The sequence below is a fragment of the Branchiostoma floridae genome, chromosome 5 (genome assembly GCF_000003815.2).
Source record: "Branchiostoma floridae strain S238N-H82 chromosome 5, Bfl_VNyyK, whole genome shotgun sequence".
Classification (NCBI taxonomy): domain Eukaryota; kingdom Metazoa; phylum Chordata; class Leptocardii; order Amphioxiformes; family Branchiostomatidae; genus Branchiostoma; species Branchiostoma floridae.
In genome coordinates, this window is record NC_049983.1 from 9,569,248 (window position 1) to 9,592,395 (window position 23,148).

At 42.5% G+C, this 23,148-nt stretch overlaps 2 protein-coding genes across 2 annotated transcripts; one reads left to right on the forward strand and one right to left on the reverse strand.

The window, feature by feature from the left end:
• Nucleotides 1–8,779: 8,779 nt before the first annotated feature.
• On the reverse strand, nt 8,780–18,671 carry LOC118416147. The gene is made up of 9 exons (XM_035821223.1): nt 18,590–18,671; nt 16,544–16,846; nt 15,018–15,386; nt 14,133–14,237; nt 13,223–13,362; nt 12,583–12,667; nt 10,947–11,057; nt 9,977–10,301; nt 8,780–9,110 (listed from the first exon to the last, which is right to left on the reverse strand). Exons 1-9 carry the CDS (start codon nt 18,669–18,671, stop codon nt 8,780–8,782), a joined length of 1,851 nt encoding a protein of 616 aa, XP_035677116.1.
• A 1,629-nt stretch (nt 18,672–20,300) lies between these two features.
• LOC118416771 (colipase-like) lies at nt 20,301–22,907 on the forward strand. The gene is made up of 3 exons (XM_035822011.1): nt 20,301–20,538; nt 21,970–22,098; nt 22,624–22,907. Exons 1-3 carry the CDS (start codon nt 20,401–20,403, stop codon nt 22,771–22,773), a joined length of 417 nt encoding a protein of 138 aa, XP_035677904.1. The 5' UTR covers nt 20,301–20,400; the 3' UTR covers nt 22,774–22,907.
• The last annotated feature ends 241 nt before the right edge of the window (nt 22,908–23,148 follow it).

Consider the following 23,148-nt stretch of genomic DNA (forward strand, 5'->3'; position numbering starts at 1 on the left):
ATATGGTGTGTTACCTGGTACCTATATGGCACCTTATTACCTGAAGATGTCATACCTCGAAAGTCGATAATATATGGTTCGGTGCAAACAAGCCATTGAAATGAAAAAGACACTTTTTTTGCAGTTGAGGTGGCATAAAAAGACAGCGCTATCGTGAACGTATAAATCAACACCATCTACGGTATGGAATAAGTCAGCTATATGTTTTCAATTTGTCACAGTATTTTCTATCTTGTGCAGGAAACATTTCCAAAGCACTAAACAAACACATATGAATCATAGTTTCTTATTATAAACACTATCTACGCGCAAGTCCATATACCTGTTGCGAAATGCTACAAAAACACTGGTAAAGTACCAGTCTTAAGAAACACGGGTAAAACACCAGTTTATAAATACTAAAAAAACAGTCATATTGGAGGTGAAGATACCCATAGGAATACCTAATGAATACCTTATCTACATACTTCTTTTGTGGTCAATTCATGGTAGAGGCTTCATATTGGAGATATATAGGTTGCTTGAGGACAGGTCAACATCTTATGTCGAGACTCAAGTATATGAAAAACATGTCGAGACTCAAGTATATGCAATAATGGGAATACAAGGGACCCAACCCTCCTTGTCCGAAACAACTTCAACTGTCTTATCAACATGTAATTACGTTAATATTAATACTATGTATGGAGTTATGTATCAGACTCGTGTACTTATATCATTCTGAAACTGCATTTTGTGATTTATACCGATCAACTTCTAAAATGTCATGTAAACCTGCTTTTTTTGGGGGGGGGCGAAATCGCTAAAGGGGGGCGAGATAGGGGGGCGAGATCACTAGCCGGGGAGGGCGAGATCGCTAGCGATTTCGCCCCGGGGGGGCGAGATCGCTAGTGATTTCGACCCCTGGGGGGCGAGATCACGGGGGGGCGAGATCGCTGTCACACCGGTTTGCTCACAAAAGGACCTTTCCCAAAACTTGCTTCCGTACCAACTGATTATAAGTTTCTCTGTCAAGACTTCTTTCTGACATCTTTGATGTGAATGTTCTAGTAGTAGTGGTAGCTTCTATCTGAGTGTTACATGGTTGTTTTATAAACTATTATAGTTCATTGTCGCTCTGAAGTTGTTTCTTTACAGCTATGTTCATTGGCCAGCCCACCTTTCAACTGACGGCAATCGCAGAGCGACCGTTGAGCGACCAAAATTGGATTTGTGTGACCCATGATTTTTGTAATTGGATATGATGCACGATGCAAAAGAACGATTCAAACGAGAACAAAACACAAAGAACGTAACAGAAAAAGATCGTTATTTGTCAATGGAATGGGATCTGTCAAATGTTTTACCTCTCTCAGAGCTTCCAGTGTAATGCCGTTGTAGTCTCTGGAAGATCGGGTCTTCGATGGTGTTAAGTCAATTCTATTACCAACATGCACCGCCGTAGCGTACAAAGAAAAACAATCTAACGCACCTCATAGTCATGTAGACCAATCCAGAAGTTTTGATTCGGTAGCACACTATTTGCAAGATTCGCAATGAAGCTGTTGGCGTCCGCTGACTTGCCATTAGCAAGAGTCGCACCGAAAGATGCACATGCAGCTGCCGCAGTGGAGTAGTCCTTCTGACTGCCGTGTACCGTGTAGTTGTAGCCACTCCACTCACCACTCGTCAGCGTATCATCCTCTAATATCCCGTATTGCAAATAGATAAATGTATATTCTGACATTGTAATGTTTTTGAGCAAGGTGTGAAACATAAGCCCGGTTTCACAGATACCGGAAACGGAAGACAGAAGAGAAATGTCCAGAATATGCATGATGTACAAAATGACAAATATAGGATTGAACGTACTTAGTGCTAAGTACTTAAGGTACTTACGAGCCCAGAAAAGAACCAGAAATAGTTCTGCCTTCACATACCAAAGTCAGTAACCCAATATGTTAACACGCTCCTCCACAGTGTCTTAATAAGTTGTCTTGTTTCACTGAATACGCGTGTGTGTGTGAGTCTTTTATGCAATACACTATATGGCCGCATGAGGGTTACTAGCGGTTTATTCGCAAAGATAGCCCTGGGACCGAGAGCGTATTTTTCTGCGCGAAGCATGCTGGGAGGGTGGTAGTATCTTGGGAAAGTGACTTGTTGTGGAGAAGGCCAAAGACGCTCCCGTATAAAACTCCCTTCCGTGACTAACTCTAATCTTTGCGCCCACACAGCGCCACCAAATCCGGTACATTCTAAAGCTCCCTTTATTATAACGTATCACCATTGTGGCAACATTATGATCCCTTGGTTTGGCCCCATTAAAACTGCACATAGTCGGGCGCGCTTACGCAACTTACGATTTACTAAGGTAGTTGAGACACACACAACACAAAACAGAATGACAACTATGTATTCCATGGACTTTATTTTCTTCAGTTGGAGGAGGATTGTGACGATCATAACCTTCGGCTTCTTCACGGCGCAGGGTACGAGCGTGGGCATTTTACGCGTCCGGTATCACTAAAACGTTGTCGGTCTTTTTTCTGACAGTCGATCTCTCAATTTCACGTTCTAAATCCGCCCAAGGTAAGCACATACCTGTGTTGCCATTTGCCACGGAGCCTCCAAGTAGCACGCCAAGAACGGTCACACTTAGCAGATGAAGAGACTTAAAGTAATGGTCCAAAACGTCTTCATGTTGACAGTTTACCTCATGACTTGGTGAAACTGTTGGTTGACATCGTAAACATACCAATGTCCTGTTGTTCCAATGCAACATGAAAACTAGCTTGGCATTTTTCCACACTGACGCCGGATGCTGTGGGTTTGGGCGTGTACTAAGTTATACAAAATATTTTGTTTTCAGATGCTCCTCTTCATCGTATAATGAACGATTGAATACATACATAAAGGATCCAAAGGATCAATATAATACGCATTTACCAGCACGTGTGTTCTTTACAAAGTGTGTTTTCAGATTGAAAGGCGTTCGCATTATAGTCTGTCATACGCGCCTTTTATGCACCGGTAAAACCGCTCATTAAATTTGCAACAGTTAATCATCCAAATCCTTGATCGAAGAATACTCTTCTGTTCGTATGAAAGCAATGTGTACAACGTTGCCAAACCACTCGATCTCAGCCCTAGTGGAATGGGGGTGTTAATGTCAGACATGAAGTGCGTTTAGTAACGTCACATTTACAAACCGGGCCCGGCTTGGCTGTTTGCGGAAACGAAAATAGAAATGTATACGTAAAAATAGTTGTAGGTCACCAACAGAAATTCAAGATTGCTGTTGAATTATGCTCGTCTTGTGCCGTGTGCACGTGTGATTATTATCTACAAATCCGGCGCTGAACGTGACAATGTGTTCGTCCCACGACGAGCTCGCCTGCCCCGAAAAAGAACTGAAAACTTTTGGCCTTGTTGTTTTTGAATGCTTTGTTATCGATGCTTTGTAAATGATGTATTGGACACCTAGACGTCTGACGTGTGCATACCTCAGAAATAACTATTGTTGCATGTGTAGATCTCTTTAAATTCTATCATTTTTAATCTGGCGGTATAAGTCTTACTGGCGGTATTATGCCAATGCATGTTACATGATATTTCCATTATGAAGCTTCTTCACGGCGCAGGGTACGAGCGTGGGCATTTTACGCGTCCGGTATCACTAAAACGTTGTCGGTCTTTTTTCTGACAGTCGATCTCTCAATTTCACGTTCTAAATCCGCCCAAGGTAAGCACATACCTGTGTTGCCATTTGCCACGGAGCCTCCAAGTAGCACGCCAAGAACGGTCACACTTAGCAGATGAAGAGACTTAAAGTAATGGTCCAAAACGTCTTCATGTTGACAGTTTACCTCATGACTTGGTGAAACTGTTGGTTGACATCGTAAACATACCAATGTCCTGTTGTTCCAATGCAACATGAAAACTATATAAAAAATATACACAAATAATGCACACGACTACTCTCTTTACGTCTTGTGTAGTTAGTTGTCTATTGTACAATGTATCATACTTTTCGTTCCCGAAAGCTGCCCAACCGGGCCCCGGTTTGGAAATGGCAGATTTCGATGAGCAAAGATTAGCAGTTGTAAAGTGATACCTTCATTTCGTTGACAAATGTATCCCCTGCGATAGTTGCAGTGTCTTGAATCCCATGTGGCTCCATTGTACCAAAATGAGGCACACTTGTTACCATTCGGCTTGCCGTTCATCCAGCTGGAATATGTCAATGTTTGGCCATCCTCAAATACCCACTGACCGTCTTCGTCGCTGTCAGTCACTCCCAGCCAGCGGCCTCCTGTTACCGGCTGTAGACTGGCGAGAAAAGCGTTGGTCTCGCTGTCTTTCGGCATGGCTAATATCGCCCCGTCCGCCTCACAGGCTTGTCTAGCTTGATCGCGCGTGCTCGATCCCGTAAAGCTCTTGTAACAAACTCCGTTAAAACCAACGTATTCCATTAAACAATCTGTAGAATAAACAAGAAGTCTTAATCCTCACATCTCATTGATTAATTCCATGAGTTTTATTTTATTTTTTAAGTTACGTATTTACAAGATGCGCACCGAAAGATGCACATGCAACTGCCACTGTGGAGTAGTCCGTCTGGCTGCCGTGTACTGGCCCAGTAACCATTCCACTCAAAACTCGTACGCGTTAATGTGTCATCCCCTAATATTTCGTATTACAAACAGATCAATGTATACTAGTAGTTTGACGTTGTAAATTTTGGGAGCAAGGTGTGTGAAACATACTCCCAATTTAACAGATATCGGAAAACAGAAAACAAATGTCCAGGCTATGCATAATGTACAAAATGATCTTACACTAGTGAACGTACCAACTACTAAGTACATAGCACCAGCTTAGAAAAGAACAAGAAATAATACTGGGGTTAAGTTATCAACCCACCGCACCGCATGCCTCCAAGGCTGGTGTGTTACAAGATAGGGCGGTTATACCGGCTATACAGATACAGATACAGATACAGATACAGATACAGATACAGGTATCTTACGCGTCTATTCTTACTAAACGCCATTGGCCTTTCTAAATCTGTCCAAAGTATCCACATACCAGTGTGGCCATTTGCCACGGATCCACCAAGTAGCACGCCAAGAACGGTCACACTTAGCAGATGAAGAGATTTGGTGGTCCCAAATGTCTTCATATTGGCAGTTTACCTCCTGACTTGGTTTAACTGTTGGTTGACATCGCAAACATGCGAATGTCCTGTTTCCACAAGGTAGCATGGGACCTTGTTTGGCATTTATTTGTGGGTGTGGGGTTTGGGTGTGTATTATACAGAACATTGTGTTTTCAGATACTCATCTTCATAGCGCGTGTTCTTTACAAAATGTGTTTTCAGGCTGAAAAGTGTTCGCATTATTGTCTATCATACGCGCCTTTATGTACCGGTAAAACCGCTCATAAAATTTGCAACAGTTAATCATCCAAATCCTTGATCGAAGAATACTCTTCTGTTCGTATGAAAACAACTGGAGATATATCATTGTATAGCGTTGCCAAACTACTCAGTCTCAGCCCTAGTGGAATGCATTGGGGTGTTAATATCACACATGAAGTGCATGTAGTAACGTCACATTTCCAAACCGTGGCGCCCGGCTTGGCTGTTTTTGGAAACCAGAAAATAGAAATGTATGCGTAAAACATACAGAAATAATGCCCACGACTACTCTCTTTACGTCTTATGTAATTAGGTGTCGATTATACAATGTATCATACTTTTCGTTCCCGAAAGCTGCCCGACTGGGCCCCGGTTTCGAAACGTGACGTAGAACGTGACGTAACGTCCATGAAGAAAGATTAGCAGTTGTAAAGTGATACCTTCATTTTGCTGACAAATGTATCCCCTGCGATAGTTGCAGTGTCTTGAATCCCATTTGGATGTTTTGCCGTTAAATGCAGCACAGTTGTCACCATTTGGTTCGCCGTTGGCCCAGTTGGAATATGCCAATGTTTGGCCATCCTCAAATACCCACTGGCCGTCTCCGTCGGAGTCAGTCACTCCCAGCCAGCGGCCTCCTGTTACCGGCTGTAGACTGACGAGGAAAGCGTTGGTCACGCTGTCCTTCGGCATGGCTAACATCGCTCCGTCTGCCTCACAGGCTTGTCTTGCCTCATCGCGCGTGCTCGATCCCGTAAAGCTCTTGTAACAAACTCCGTTAAAACCAACGTATCCCGTTAAACAATCTGCAGAATAAACAAGAAATCTTAAACCTCATATCTCCATTGATTAATTCCATGAGTTTTATTTTGTTTTCTAAGTTACGTATTTGCAAGATGCACACCGAAAGATGCACATGCAACTGCCACGGTGGAGTAGTCCGTCTGGCTGCTGTGTACCGTTTAGCTGTAGCCACTCACCACTCGTGAGCATATCATCCTCTAAAATTTCTTTTCAAAGAGTATAGTTTGACGTTGTAATTTTTTGGAGTAAGGTGCGTCAATCATAAGCCCAGTTTAGCAGATGCCGGAAGACAGAAGAAAAATGTCCAGACTATGCATAATGTACAACATGATCTTACACGAGTGGACGTATCGACTACTAAGTACCTAATACCATCTCAGAAAAGAACAAGAAATAGTCATGCATTAATGTGTTGTTTTTCCCCTGGAATTATCGTAGAGTGGGACGCATGCCACCAAAATAGACAGGGAAACCTCACTCGATAGCTTTACACAACTTTTGCAGCTAGATGTGCAAAGGTTAGATGTGACACGTCGTTCGGTGTAATATAACCAGCTGCTGCCGCACCGCATGCCTGCAAGGCTGGTGCGTTACAAGTTTGGGCGGTCATACTTAACTTACATACCGGTTATACAGATACAGATACAGATACAGGTATCTTACTCGTCTATTCTTACTAAACGTCATTGGCCTTTCTAAATCTGTCCAAAGTATCCACATACCGGTGTTGCCATTTGCCACGGATCCACCAAGTAGCACGCCAAGAACGGTCACACTTAGCAGATGGAGAGATTTGGTGGTCCCAAATGTCTTCATATTACTTCAGATATCCACAGATTTGATGTAACTGTTGGTTGACATCGCAAACATGCGAATGTCCTGTTTCCACAAGGTAGCATCGAACCTTGTTTGGCATTTTTCGTGAGCATGGGTTTTGGTGTGTATTATACAGGACATTGTGTTTCCAGACACTCATCTTCATAGCGCGTGTTCTTTACAAAATGTGTTTTCAGGCTGAAAAGTGTTCGCATCATTGTCTACCATACGCGCCTTTTATGCACCGGTAAAACCGCTCATAAAATTTGCAACAGTTAAGCATCCAAAGCCTTGATCGAAGAATACTCTTCTGTTCGTTTGAAAGCAACTGGGGATGTATCTTTGTACAGCGTTGCTGTGTGAGTGCAACGACGTTTATATTATGTTTCTAGGCGATATCAGCAACTGAGCCACATGTTGTCGCAAGTTGTATAATGGGGATGGTAGCTACTGATGTGAAGCTGAATACCTTCCCCTTTTAGCCTTTGTGTTTTTGTAGTTCTTTTTATGTTGTTGAAATTGTTCGTACGTTCTGGAAAACGTATTGAAAGAGGTGTTTCATCATTCCGTGTAAATGATGAAGTTTGATGGAATCATTTGCCTGTTCATATTAATCATCATTTTTTTCTAACTAAATCTTTAGGATAAGTTATGATAGCTTTCCACGAACAACCAATATTCAAGTGCTACTTTTAATTATTACGTAAGGTGTACGTTTATTATAATTTCGAAATGGATGTACGGTGTAGCCAGTCGGACCATGACGATGACGATGAGCAATTGTGGTAAGGCTAATATATATATCGAATGAAATAACTACTAAATCATAACTTGTCGGTATTGAGAGGGAAACCCTAGTAGGTGCCTACGTTCCAGGAATGTCAGAGAGAGATAGGGGGAGACAGAAGGTGAGAGATGGAGAGAAAAAGAGGGAGGGAGGGAAAGGAGAACGAATAGTGTCATATTTTGGGGACCAAAGCTCTTTGTTCACAACCACATGTTTTTAAAGAGCCGACGTTTTAGATGACCATCTGTGATTTTCTTCAGCGCACAAGTGTTCTGTCATCTTCTTCAGCGCACAAGTATTCTGTCATCTTATTCAGGGCACAAGTGTTCTGTCATCTTATTCAGGGCACAAGTGTTCTGTCATCTTCTTCAGGGCACAAGTGTTCTGTCACCTTCTTCAGGGCACAGGTGTTCTGTCATCTTCTTCAGGGCACAAGTGTTCTGTCATCTTCTTCAGGGCACAGGTGTTCTGTCATCTTCTTCAGAGCACAGGTTTTCTGTCAACTTCTTCTTTGGGATACAAGACGTGTTCTGTGATCTTCTTCGGGGCACAAGCGTTCTTTCATGGATCTTCTTCAGGGCACATGTGTTCTGTAATCTTCTTCAGGGCCTTTACCCAGATGGTTATCGAAACTGATGGTAATGTGTTTGTGAATAAAAAAACTTAGCAATTGTCCAACCCGATGAAACTATTCCTGAACTGCTATATCCTGCAAACCAGAAGAGTTCTTAAGGTGGTATCTCACTGCACTTGGGGCACCGGTGCGGCACTGCGGAGTTAGAAAGATTACTCAACGAATTTCAGAGATAACGAATTTTCTTACGTTTTGTGTATTTTGTTGTCCTCTAAGTCATGATTTTACGTATCACACAATATCTAAATTATAAAAAAAGCGGCAAAAATAACAAAGCAGTACCGCAGTGAACGAGCCCCGCAGTGCCGCCCCGGTGCAGTGAGATACCACGTGCACCTTAACATGCCGTGACGCTGAACTGACCTTCACACCTGTCCCTCGCTGCAGCCACCTGTTCTGCCGTCATGGCGTAGTTGTACAGCTGCACGCAGGCTATCCGACCCGCGAAGTACCGACTGTCGCCGTCTCTCACCGCCACCCTGACAGGGTACCGAGTCTCCACTTCTGCCACCCCGACGTGCACCTCACCGACGACTTCACCGTTGTTCCAGAGGGTTGCCGTGCCGGTTGCACTGTTGTAGGATCCGCCCACGTAGTTCCAAGCGTTCTGTTGAAGCACATTCTCCGCGACGGATGGTAAAGCTGTGGTTGGATCCCTTTCTACCACCCTGCAGGCGACAATTCAAAGTGTCAATATTCCCAAGAATAAGACATGTACGCTATTGATATTACCAATGAGATTATGCGTTATGTCTATGTTATGGCCAAGTACGGTGCAGGGATATGATCACACAATGTTTGCCATTCTTTTTGTCCCATTCACTTTTCTTACCTGTCCTACACCTATTCCCCATGGTTAATGTCACCAGCAGAACCATTTCTCCATGAGGCCAACAAGCGTGTTTCCGAAAATATTAGTAGAACACTGGTATGCCAATGAAGGTTAGACATCCAGGTGATGTTGGACTTCAGGTCTTGCTTAGTCGCCTGTGCAAGGTAGTGGATGCTACCGAAATGGTCCAACCCTTCCCAAAATCTGCCCATTTGCCTGGGACTACTATTTTCTTGCTTGTGGAACTGTGCATTGAAAGTCATAATGAATTTGGGCTAAAATTCATTCTTAATATATATATAGTCTAATTTGTGAATTGCATTTATCAGAGAGTCACCTTATACAAACGAACTAATCTGTGTAAGGGGAATTTTGTGCAGCTGTTTTTGCAGTTGTTTATTAACACAAAGAAATGCCTGAAATGATGTGAAAATGAGCTAAAATGTGCACGTGGATGGCGACAGCATGGTAATAGCCATTGTTATCAGTTTGCTAGCTGTTAAACATTTGTTTCAGTTGCAGCCTATATTTTCGTTGCTAGCCCTTCCTTGCTGAGACACGGGACCCTTGTTTTACGTCCCTTCCGAAAGATGGGTAAAGCTCCGATCAAGATGCCCTGCCCAGGATTTAACAACCAATAGAACCCAGGATGTGGGGACTGGTAGTCACATTTAATACTATGTTTTTGGTATGTAAACGTACCGAATGAACATCTGCTGTGCAGCCGTTTGCCAGAGATGGGGTCCAAATCCATTGTTTTCTACGACGTAGCTGAAGATCGGTCCAGCCTGCCCTGTAGGATATATGTGTGCCAGTATGGTGAAGGAGTAGCGCACATCCAACTCGCCATTGTTGGGGATGTCCAGGTAGGAAGTTGCAGTCCCGGAGAACAGGTAAGCGCCGTCGAGGTTTCCATAGGGACCCAAGGCAAGCTGAGTTCCTATTGCTACTGCGTCATTTCCGTTTCCTGTGACGTCTGAAGCTCCATGCTCTGCGTTTAGTGGCCAGAAACCGACCAGTTCAGCTCCTAAGGGCACACACGGGAAAAAGTCAGTATTAGACAATCAAACATGTAATCTCATATTCCTTGTTTTTCTATTTCTATATTTGCTTGCTTTTTCAGTTGTTACATTTCTTATGGTATTATATTTCTATTTCTCCACCGATATTTGCTTAGTTATCAATTATTGTACTATTATAATTTCCTTCCATTTCGTCTATTGGTATAATACTAATGGGTTATATTATTATTTAATGTATAATTTTCACATCTATTCAATCTTTATTAGCTTATGAATTGTTAAATTGTATTATAATTTTGTTACTTTTTGGGGAAGAGCATGTATAAGCCACGAGGCTTTTTTCTCCCCCTGCACGTTCTTTCATCCTTTAATTTGTGTTATGTTGTCGTTTATAAAAAACTGTGCAAATTAAATCAATCAAATCAAATCAAATTAGGAATGTTTTGAACGAGTTAACCTATGAATTTCTAAAGAAAATTTCTACTACTAGTACTACAACTCATTACTATTACACTACTACTATTACTACTACTACTACTACTACAACTTCTACCACTACTACTACTACTACTACTGTCAATCTTTCATTTGCACAGTAGTCTCACATCACTTACTTCACATCACGTCACATCACATCTACAGTACATTACTTGTATTTGTTTCGATGTACGTCGGTCCGAGCCCAAGTCCTGTAGATCCCTCAACGAACCACGCAGGCGTCTGTCCCTTTTGGGTTATCATAGCCCAGCATTCGCGGGATCCTTTATGGGGAAAATGTTATGTAAACGCTGCAACTGAGTTTCATTATACTTTCAAACAGTCAGACCTGGCCGACCAACCACATGGTACAACCAACTACCTCTAGTCCTAAGTCACATTAAAACAGTCCCGTCCAAAACTCAAGCCATGCTATGGTCCCATTTGACTAACCAGAAGCAGGCCGTCCATTCGGCCCTCGATTCCTAGCCAGTGTTTGAGCCGGCGATTCGTCTTTGCACAGCTAGAAGGTAGCATCCGACTCGGGCGTGGATTCGAAGAAACTAATTTATGAAAATTCTTAATTTCCTTTAAAACTTAATATGATTATCAAGAATTGCTGCATATTGTCCATTATTAGCCATATTGTCTATTATCAGCCAATATATCATGTAAGCAGAGTCACGGGAATTGGAGAGTTTCCCGTACGGGAAACGCACCGACTACCGTACGGGAAACGCACCGTATAGTCGGTGCATTTCCCGTACGGGAATCTCTCCACGGGAAAGCGCTGGTTCCCGGACGTCCTTGAGATGGGAATCTCTCCACCGGGAGCGAATGTTCCCGGACGGGTATTTCACCCGACGGCACCGAATCTGCCTACCTCAATATATGTATACATTAACTTAAATGACAAAGTATAATATCAACTATTAAGCACAAATATAAAGTAGCAGACGACATCTAGCGACAAAGTCATGAACTACGACTTTACACAGCAGGGGATACCCCAGATAGCCGACATTCGTCATATTCCAATAGTTTTCAAGCCTTGTGGAAAAGTAACTAAGTACATGTAATTTTAGCAGAACTAACGCACATTGCATAATCGTGACGTCATAATGTCTAAAATCGAGTCAAAAACTTCCTTGGTCCCCGACTTATGTGATTAATCCAATAGTTTTAAAGCCTTGTTGAAAATTAACGAAGTAATTTTTAGTATTCAAAATGGCATTAAGCCTTCTGTCCACGGGTTTTACTATGCAATTCAAGTGATAAAAGTAACGCACACTTTGTAATCTTGACGCCATAGGGTTTGAAAGTTACAGCGTATACAGAGTCATCTATGTAATTACAACACTATGCACATCCAAGACGTTACACGCCTTGAAAAAAATGTAGCTAAATGATTTTTGAAATCCTAAATATCATTAAATGACTGAGCATTAGAATTAACGCACATTGCCGTCATGTTGACGTCATTGTTCCGGATCCTTGACTCTCGGGGTAAATCACATAGTTTTCAAGCCTTGTAGATAAGTAACGAGTTATTTTTTAGCAGTCAAATGGCGTTCTACTCTCTGTTTACGGATTATTCTATGCAATTCAAGTGATAAAAGTAACGCACATTTTGTAATCGTGACGTCATGACGTTTAAAAATTAAGAAGTTTAGTATACATTCTTGACATAGTGTGTATCGGGTTGGAGAATCGCTGATTAACAAGGTCCTTTATTGACAACCAAGACGCAGAATCACAGCGGCCGAAAGGGGTATAGACAATTAGGCCGACATAATTTATACACAGTACCTAGTTGAAGAGTTGTTGCTCCGTACGTCGTCAGATTGGGTTGATTGTTTCCTGAGTCATGAACTAGGACCACCAGTATTCTGCCCTGTAGCGATAACATACAAGTACTCATATTTAGTGTATCCTTGTGTCTTCCTAGTATCTACATGTAGTTCGTAGTACGTTAAGCATCTCTTGTCTACACTGAAAAGCGTAAATTTGAGTAGTTTAGGATTCACTGCTTGAAGACTGTAGATGCAGAAAGATCATTCGCGGTGGCTTAATGTTCTAAGTTTCGCGGTGGTCGCTTCGCCGCGAACTCAAAACCACCGCGAATATTTTCCTTCTGTCTTTCCTTTCTACATGTACGTACTATACGTTGTCACAGTATCGTTATAATGAAATGTTTGAGGTACAAGGTGAAGACACACGAATATTTACAAGACAAATATGAGTTAGCATTTGTTCATTTCTCCATACAACTATGACCGGCTATCTCCTCTGGCATGTTATTTGTCTATATTTGTCCAATTTCTATCATTTTTCCAGCGACCTGTAGAGCCTAGTAGAGGTCAAGAAATACATACGGACCGCATGCACACTTGCGTGTGAACCCATCCTTCTATAAGTGCTAGAGAAAAGAGAAAACGTCCTATCCTACCGACGGTGCGTCTTCAAGGAACGCCAGCACGTTTCCTGGTGCGCTGCTATCTCCGTATGTGTCAAACGCCTCGCTGTTTTCCACGACTCCCGTTACCTCGTTGATGATGAATGCATTATGGCCGCGACGATATTCACCATCTTCGAGCAACGGGACAGACACATGTGGTCAGTTTACATTTGTAACGACTTAATTATTGACGTACGTGCATTTCCTTATTACGTTTAAAAGTCAAAGTATTTTGCTTCACGTAATTTATCTGTTTGTTCCGAAGTCTATCAGCGAACCGTTGTTGTTCTTGTACAGTGCCGAGTTGCACATATGGCAGCACGTTTCCTTGCTGTTTCAGTAGCAGGTAATATTTTGACAGGGAGGGGCTGCTAGCCTTTCCCCTTTAAAGTCTTTAAAGTGTCTGAGGCACCTTCTCGAACACGGGACCCCCAATCGATATGCCTTTTCCAGGATTTAAACTGAGGTTTCCTCGTTATCAACTAATTGGAGCCAGGAGCTCAACTTTGGGGCTGCTACCAGAAAGTATGAAAAAGGAACGCAAAGGAGCGACATGAAACGGTACTTTCCATTTCGTTCCTTTTCGTTCCATTTCGTAATTTCTGTACTTTCCATTTCGTTCCTTTTCGTTCCATTTCGTAATTTCTGTACTTTTCATTTCGTTCCTTTTCGTTTCATTTAGTTCCCCTTCTTTCCTTTTCGTTGGCTTTCGCACTTTCGGTACACCCGCTGCTACCAGTTAAACTACATGTAAACTGTCTCTCAGTTGTAACGTGTTCAATGACACGGGGCATAGGGACATCCCTTCATAATAGCAAGGCTGTGACGTAGTTCAAGCGCCCCGTTTCTTTTCCATAGCAAGACGCGTCGTGTAATTTGAAAAGAAATTTTGACAACTTACAAGCGACGTAACTCCGCAGTCCATTCACCTCCACGTAACTGGTGTCTATATCATTGAATCCGGGGTCGCTCTTGCAATGTGATTTGGCCACGATGTGTAAGCGACCTTGACAATCAAGTTTTAAGATAAAAACGTTACATTACATGTGTGGACAACGTGCATAGGTTTACAAAGAAATAAGACGAGAATGATATGTGTAGAAATGAAATTGTGCAATAATTGATGACAAGGCAATCAGAAATAGCAGACAGATGCCTGTGTGAGTTGCGTATTGGCATATTTTGGCCAAGGTAAAGTTTGAGGCCAAAGAAATAGTTTTTGGTAGGTTTGATAACCAGGCTGCACAACGGTGGATCAAAGTGAAAACAGCTTCATCTCTGCAAAACTTTACCAATACGCAACTCATACGGACTTGAATGTACGCACAGCGGTCGCTGCGTCCTAAATTGGATATGTGTAACCATTGACTAAATGATTGGAATATCATGCAAAATGTTTAAGTATGACTGAAAAGACAACAAAGCACACACAGCGAAAAAGGAATCGCTTTTTTATCTATGAAATCCGTTGAGCGCCCTGTCAAATCATTCTCAGCCCTAGTGGAATGTGGTGTTAATGTCAGACATGAAGTGCATTCAGTAACGTCACAGTTCCAAACCGGGGCCCGGCTGGGCTGTTTGCGGAAACGAAAAACAGAAATGTATACGTAAAAATATACACAAATAATGCACACACGACAATTCTCTTTATGTCTTGTGTAGTTTGGTGTCTTTTATACAATGTATTATACGTTTCGTTACCGAAAGCTGCCCGACCGGGCCCCGGTTTGCAAACGTGACGTAGGCAGATGTCCATGAACAAAGATTAACAGTTGTTAAGTGATACCTTCATTTCGTTGACAAATGTATCCCTTCTGATGGCTGCATAGTCTTGAATCCCAAGTGGCAATAGTGGAGTAAAATGAGGCACAGATGTTACCATCATTCGGTTCGTTGTTCTTCCAGTTAGAATATGTCAATGTTTGGCCATCCTCAAGTACCCACTGACCGTCTGCGTTGGTGTCAGTCACCCCCAGCCAGCGGCCTCCTGTTACCTCGGGTAGACTGGCGAGGAAAGCGTTGGTCTCGCTGTCCTTCGGCATGGCTAACATCGCCCCGTCCGCCTCACAGGCTTGTCTAGCCTCATCGCGCGTAATCCATGCCCTAAAGCTCTTGTAGCAAACTCCGTTAAAACGAACGTAGTCCATTGAACATCCTGTAGAATAAACAAAGTAAGAGATCTGAAACCTTACACCTCAATGAAATGATTAGACTTATTCATTTGTCCGGCATAAGACATTTGCATTTTGTTAGATAAGGTTAGTCCTTTTGTTTAATCTGAGGTTGAAGTGGTGTAGATCTTTTGATGCTTAAGGTGCACTCTCACTGCACTTGCGTCACGCTTGCGTCACTGCGGGGTTCGACAGATACTCAACGAATTTCAGAGATAAAGACCGAATTTTCGTACTTTTTGTGTATTTTGCCGTCTTCTACGTCATACTTTTACGTATTACGCAATATCAAAATTATAAAAAGAGAATAGCAAAACAGTCACGCAGTGAACGAACCCCGCAGTGACGCAAGCTTGACGCAAGTGCAGTGAGAGTGCACCATTACAGATGCCGATTAGGTTGCATTGAACAGTAGTATCCTCTATGACATCTATGCTTCCCCACTAGACCTTCCAGTGGCTTTTATTTTATAATGGTGCAGCATTATTAACTAATAACCCCCACACACCTTGTTTTACACCTCTAGCAAACAACCCCTGTGCCGGCAACTTAACAAAATTGTACATTCAATTCTACAGTAGCCTGATTGTATGCCCAAACCTACACCACTAATCCCTCGTGTCAACGCCAATTTTCCACCCAGAAATCAACATCGCAACACGTCCAGGACCAAAGATACAAAATCAGTCAGTCCTGCTGCAGTACTAAGTCAACAAACAGGAGACCCCAATTCAGTCATTACCGTCGATTTTACAACATCTATCCTAGTACCAAATATCATAACAACCCATTCAGCGGCTCTTGATGAGATATTTGCCCGGGCAAGGACACGCATATTAAAATTAAAACATGTAAAAAGTGTAAGAGTAAAAAAAAAAAAAAAATACGTGGGGCAACCTACGGTTTCCGGGCTATTTTGGGGCAAGGCTGGGCCCATGGTTTTTTTACAAAGCACGGCGTGTAAATCAAATCGGGGCCCGGCAACAAATACACGCCGTTACCTAATCTTGAAAAGACCGGGAGGTACCCCCGCGGTAGCCGGCTGTCCACCGGGACAAATTTGTGGCTTTAGAGCCCCACCGGGGCTACATCCCGTACGGGCACCGGTGCAAATGGGACTGTAGCATTAATAGAGTCTGACCTGTGATCTGGTAGACCTCATTTGCCATACCCCCGCCTTCGCCGTCCGCTCCACAGCCTGTGGAAGCTCCGTGCTTGTTGTAGGTAGTATGGCCATTAGCAGATCCAGCACACCAGCCGCCATTCTGTACAGCAAACACGGTAAAGCCACGAGAACGTGCGACCTGGTAACACTTCCCGATGGGATCCTGGCGGGTACTGTAGTGGCCATCCAGGCGTGGATCTGTCCCCTCGAGTGTCGGAATGGCGCGGTCACCAGAGTCCCCCCAGCAACCCAGACTTGTGTACCTAGGGTTCTCCTCACCTGTTTGAGGAAGAAGGTCGATATAAATGTACGTAGATTTATTAACACATAATGCACAATACATTGCAGCATCAGTGCAATAAAATGGATAGAATAGAAAATGAACAGCATTTTGTAATAGATCTATAGAATGTAGATTGTACCACGAATTTAAAGAGAGATTAACTCTATACTTGTAGGATGTATGATTCCCAGAGCCCGACCGCATGCAAAACAGGTGTACAAGAGTTCTGACACAGTATGAACATTGTTGCACACGTATCTCTGCAATGTTCAACCGGTATAACCGCCCTCTTGCGTGACACACCAGCTTCGCAGGCATGCGAAGGAGGCTGGTTATATTGACTCTATTGACTTGTTCGCATCGTTTTAAAAAGAAAGAATGAAAGAGATTCTACCTCATCGGAACACCAAGCTGTACAATAGATATCATTTCAATACAAATAATGTATAGGTAGTGCTGGACAAAAGCAGCTTTTTGTATCGCCATCTTCCAAATTCCAAACCCTTTCTCCGGCTCTTGGATCTGTACTTAAAGGCTTACATTTCATAAAAGTTGCAGGAGGATACCCAAAAGACAGTCGCCGAACAATACCTTAAGAAAAACTAATCGGTAGTGTAAACAAAAGAGTCACGCATTGGATATACATGTATAGCACAGTGGGTTTTGTATGTTTGCGACCAATTGAAGGATTGTGCCTTTACAGAATATAAATCGTATGGAACGTACATCGACGTAAAGCATCGAAATTATTACATTATCACCAAGATTATTTCATTCATAATTATCACATTTATTTCTTGCATTTATCACACAAGCAGGCCCTTTTTCTATACAATTCTTAAGTTTGTAATTTGCCCGTATGTGTCATCAGGAAAGGCCACTCACTCTAAGTCGCCATTTTGTATTGCATACGTTCTTTGCCGGTTACACACAGCCGAAGATGGCCTCCCGATATTCCCCAAATCATGGTTGGGAGAAGGTTGGGAGCAGGTCGGCTGTGGTTGGCTGGTGGTCGGCTATGCCAGGCGAATGTTTGGGAATTTTAGATCTGGAATGGGTTTGCTGGCGGTTGGGAGTCAGTCAGCAGTCAGATCTGACTCCCAAACAGGTAATAACCACTGCTGACGTATTCTCAACTAGTTCCCAACCTACCCACGACTAGCCCCCAACCCTTGCAACAAACCTTTGTTGACTTATTCTTAATCGAGTTGACTACTACCAGAACGTGCATGTGCCTACTACCCCCGACCTTCACCCAACCGGCACGCAACCTATAACAATAGAGGCCGTATTGAGGCGAACTGTGATCCCGATTTGGTCTCTCGATGATGTTTACAACATAGAAGTATGGTTCATTCTGATTAAAAACGAGAATAAACCCTCTTCTACAAATCGTTTGTTGTGCCTATTCTAATTTGTGAGATGGTTGGCGATCGGTTGCGAATTACTAGTAGTCAGGAGGGACTCGGCGACTAGAGGTCAGGATAGTTGGAAGCAGGTTAGTATGCTGAATCGATCGATCGGGAGTAAGTCATTTACACGGTTCAGGCGTTTTGGGGACAGTCGTGCATGTTTCCTTCAAAATACAGCTGTCATGCAACACAAAACGCTGCCTTGATCCGTGTCGGTGGTCGGTTCTGTCACAACTTGCTTGAAAATCATATGGCATAAAAATCGTATGAAGATCGCTCGACCTATGTGACCGCGCCCTTAGCTATCATAATTATCATAATAGGTACCTGACGTTCCCATGGCCAAGCTCCATACCGAGAAGACAATTATGGCTACAGCGAGCTGCCTCCTCTCCCTCTTTCTACCCATCTTGCGGTCCCACGGAAGCCACAGTGGGTCGGTAGGTTGAAAACCTCTTGTGAAACAACTCAACTCACGAAACAAGGAGAGGAGAACAGTTCGGAAATACCAGGATTAAACAGTAGACTGTTTCTAAAGGCAGCTTTACTGGAATAATGTGGGACGATCAAATAACATAGCTGGCACGTGTAATACAAAGATGTCCATTCAAAATAGAAGATGAAAAAACATTTTTTGCGTGACACAGCGAGATTTGTTCAGTAGCTTTCTTGTGGAGATGACCAATGCTGATACAAAGAACCTTTCAGGGACTATTTTCTAGAGCATGATTGATGTTTTGTTCAGCAAACATAATGCTTTCAGGTTTTGAGTCATTATACTTACGGTAGTGAAAAAGTGGGTCTTTTGGAAACCATGCACTGACGTCCGAGCATGTACATGTATCATGTAAATCAACTAAGTCATTATAGCGCTTTACAGACAAGGTCTTGTGGTCTTGTCTGAAATAATATTTTGCATTACGCAAAGTGTTGATTATACAAAGGCAAAAATGGGTACAAATGTAATCTATTTTTCACACTGGGGATCAGTGAGTTATGTGTGTTGCATATTCCATTGGAACCTCCTAAAACCAGTTGAAAGTATCTCTGTCACAATGTTCGGTAGCATCGTGTGGTAAGGTGTATGGCCCAAACCCCGGAGGTCTCTGGTTCAAAGCCGCCCTTGTTGTGCTCTTTAATAAGGCACTTCTTTACACGACTTTCCTCACTTCACTTATGTGTAAATAAGTACATAGCTTTGGTTAGGGCCGTTCCACGGATAGGACGTTATATGGAGGTCTCGTGTTTGAGGAGAGCCACACCTAGAGCACGTTTAAGATCCCGGCATGCTTCTCGAAAAGAGTAGGGGACCGTCCCGGTGTAAGTGGATCAAACCTTACAGTCTGGTCTCCGGGGTGAGGTCTTGAAAAGGTGATAATTACCTTGTTAAGTCAATCCTTTCACAAATGTGGTAAAGCTAAATGAATAAATTACTCCAATTGTCCTTCATGCTCGCGTACGTGTCATTGATCGAGCGAACGAGCAAACTCACCGCAGTCACGCAAATACAAGGCATGCGAGAAGAGACACCTGTCACTTTCCCAGCTTCAAACGCCCCCCTCCCATCAAAACCTAGTCAAGCCAGTTAAGTCCAAGTCATCTGTCCAGGAATGGACAGTCGTTTTGACTCCACAGCTTTTTGTTTTGTCTTCAATGGGTAATTGACAAATCGATGACAGGAAAAAAAGTAAGTATTGAAACCCAGGAAAATACGTAAAATTCACTTTTCTACAAATTGTTTGAACATGAAAACCTCATCAAATATATTGGGGAACGACCACGTAACACACGTCCGGATCAACTCCAAGAAGGACACACTATATAGCTTTGTGGTGAATGACATTTCCTTTTAAATCATTACGCACGTCATTTTACGTTGCCATGTAAATTCCATGACGTCAGAAGTCTATCACGATGGTATGTTGGAGAAAACGTACAAGTGACCGACCTTTGACCTTTAGCAAGCGTATTTTGTGATAAGGAACTTGTATAAAGGTAGAAAAGTAAATATATTCTACCCCCCGCGAAGCAAAAAATAACAAGCTATAACGGGCCTCCAATAGATTATCGAGCCCTTTGCCCTCCATACAGCGTTGTCGTGGAGGTTATTTTTACTTTGTCGCGGTCCTTTTTGGAAAATGATGGCACAGAGTCTGCTGCTGCTGTTGATGGTGGTCGGCACTACCACGGGGAGGAGGCTAACGTCCTTTGATCATGACCCTCACGACTTTCTCATCAGCACTTATGATGACATCAAGGACCTCTTTTTCAATCTTGTAAGCCACGTTTTTTGTACATTCAAGGCCGCGACCTTCCTTCGAATTCTTACATAAGCAACAATCTTACTGGTGTCTTTTACACTATATGTCAATGATTCAAGAATAAAATGTAGAAATTTATATGAATACTGTTTCTTTCCAGCTCTACGCATTGGGAAGCTGAAATTTATAATTTGTAATGTTTATTTTTGTAGCAAGGCGGGTGGCATGGAACTCTGTCATGCTGTGTTCTCAAAAGTTTTCCGTTTTGATATCCATATTCACTACGCAAATTTCCTCCCACAATTTCGTGTTAATAAGTTTAAACGTACCTTATGGTTTAGGGTTTTCATGAATATTCAGTGAGTGTACGTGACATTATAGTCTGTCTTCATTATTGATATTCAATGACGTATTTTGTTTCGTGGCTCACGCACGTGACAAGCCTGTATGTGGTCCAAAAGTGGGTCCCAATTTTCGTACCTCTGATGAATGAAAAAAGATTAATGAAAAATGATATTTTAAGATGCCTACACCTAGAAACTGTTACCTTAACTTTAATGCTTTTATACCCTCTCTTTGATTTTATATCAAAATAACACAGGGTAACTTATACAAGACACAAAGAAAATGATACAGTTAGAGCGTTAGGAATTTGGAAGTGGAATTTCTCTTTGAATGCTAAAATTGGACGCTTTTCACTTCGAATCATTCTCATTATCTAATCCAATTGTAGAACCGTTTCGACTTGCCTAAACTCGAAAGACAACAAAAAGTGCACAAAACGTACAAAACTTTATTACTGAAATTCGTTTAAAGTATAGTATACCTGTCTTCAAATTAAGAATGACGAATGTAAAATCCTAATTGATATCAGCCCTAGAGCTTCTGATATGGCTTAACAGTCCTTTACGAGAATGGCAGTCTCTGCCACATATGGCACATATGTAAGCTGACTCAGGTCTGTTGCAGAGTTCTTTTCTCGGGATCCGCTTTTTTTCTCACCATGCGCATCAGTCCGGTTTCTCCGGATTTTAGCTGCCTGGACAGTGTGCATCTCCAGCTGGATTAACAGAAAACAGTGATATTCACCGGCTCAAAATCCGAGGAATGCTCGCTCTATTAAAGAAACCTCACCTTTAACCCAGTTTTCTCCTGATACCACTCATATGACCCAACTAAAATCCTTCCGCATGCCAACTTAACTGCTAAATTGAGCATTTTTTTTACCAAAATTGGAAAGCTTAGACCCTATCTGTTCCTTGTAACCTTAACCTCCTTGTTGTAACCTATATGTCTTCAGATTGAGCCAACATTTTCAAGGAAATTTCAAAGAGGATCTTTCAAAGCGGATTCTACGTGGCACTATAATCTCATTCACACCTTCTTCTGTGCAACTCACTCTGACGTCTGCCCTATAACGAAAATGCTGATGACCTGCCCCTGCAGGACGAAGGGGAGTCGTGCCTGAGCAGCATGCAGTGTCAGCCGGAGATGTGCTGTCAGAGGGACACGTTCCTCCTGGGATCCCGGACCTGCAGGAAATATTCTAAGAGGGGCGAGCCTTGCCAATTACCGGTACGGCTCTTTTTACCTTTTCACAACAAGACTGCTGAGACCCCTATGAAATATTTTAAGCTTTTGTAGATTTGTTGTTTGATTCTGTCTCGATGGTTATACAAATGAACCTGTAATTAGCAAACTCTATTCAATTAATGTCCGGAAACACAAATACACACAAATTGCCCCCCACCCCACCCACAGACCCACACGCATCATATCACCACATGAGATAAATACGTGAATTCAAAGTTATTGATTACTTTTTTTCGTAATTTGGTGGCACTATTCCGTACTTTTAACTTCTTAGAAAGGCCATTTGGAAAAATTTCATTGTCAACACCAAATATCATAAAAGACATGGGCATCATCTTTTTTGGTTACGCTCGCTAACATTCTTATGGTGTAAGGAGGATACTACTGATTGATCAGTCCTCCCTTATAAATGTAAATTTGATCGGAAATATTTGCATGATAATTTGAAGATATTCCATATCTCATGTTACTATTTGCTTCTACAACCCCTCCCCCCTTTCCATACAGCACCCGTACGATCTGTACTACGCATGCCCGTGCAAGGCTGGTTTGAGGTGCATGGTGTCCAACCCTGACTCCATCTCCTCCGTCCTCAACTCCGAGATCGGCGTGTGCGCGGAGGGAGAGGACCCTGACCCGATCTTCACCGGGCGCTGAAAACAACATCACCAGGACGGCACCGCCCCTGTGGTATTGCCAAAAAAACTCGCTGTGAAATTCTGTCCACGTTTATGACAAGGGTCTGTCATCTGCACAATTAAAATCACCGCTCAAGAAATTTTCCTTCTTCACTTCAGCGTGTGCATGGTCAACTTTTAAGTTAAAACTTGAGTATCCCGCTAATTATAGTTAGCATGAACTAGGTATAATAGTTCGAAGTCTTGTCAAATTGTACGGTCGGTCTAAAATTATGAGTCCTTCCTAAATCTTAATGTAGTTGGCTACAAGTTGAATGACTAGAACAAAATTGATACTATTGCTAATTAAAGGTAGTTTCTTAGTCTGTTTTAGGCCGTAAGGGCTGTGGGTTGT

Bases quoted from the DNA above. Each gene is read 5' to 3' on its own strand.
- LOC118416147 (XM_035821223.1), bottom strand. From the start codon at position 18,671: ATGGGTAGAAAGAGGGAGAGGAGGCAGCTCGCTGTAGCCATAATTGTC. The intron at 11,058-12,582 runs GTACTGTGTATA...TTCCCCATAAAG, and splicing joins AGCAACAACTCTTCAACTAG to GATCCCGCGAATGCTGGGCT. The intron at 9,111-9,976 runs GTACGTTTACAT...TGTCGCCTGCAG, and splicing joins GCACAGCAGATGTTCATTCG to GGTGGTAGAAAGGGATCCAA.
- LOC118416771 (XM_035822011.1), top strand. From the start codon at position 20,401: ATGATGGCACAGAGTCTGCTGCTGCTGTTGATGGTGGTCGGCACTACC. The intron at 20,539-21,969 runs GTAAGCCACGTT...CTGCCCCTGCAG, and splicing joins AGGACCTCTTTTTCAATCTT to GACGAAGGGGAGTCGTGCCT. The intron at 22,099-22,623 runs GTACGGCTCTTT...CTTTCCATACAG, and splicing joins GCGAGCCTTGCCAATTACCG to CACCCGTACGATCTGTACTA.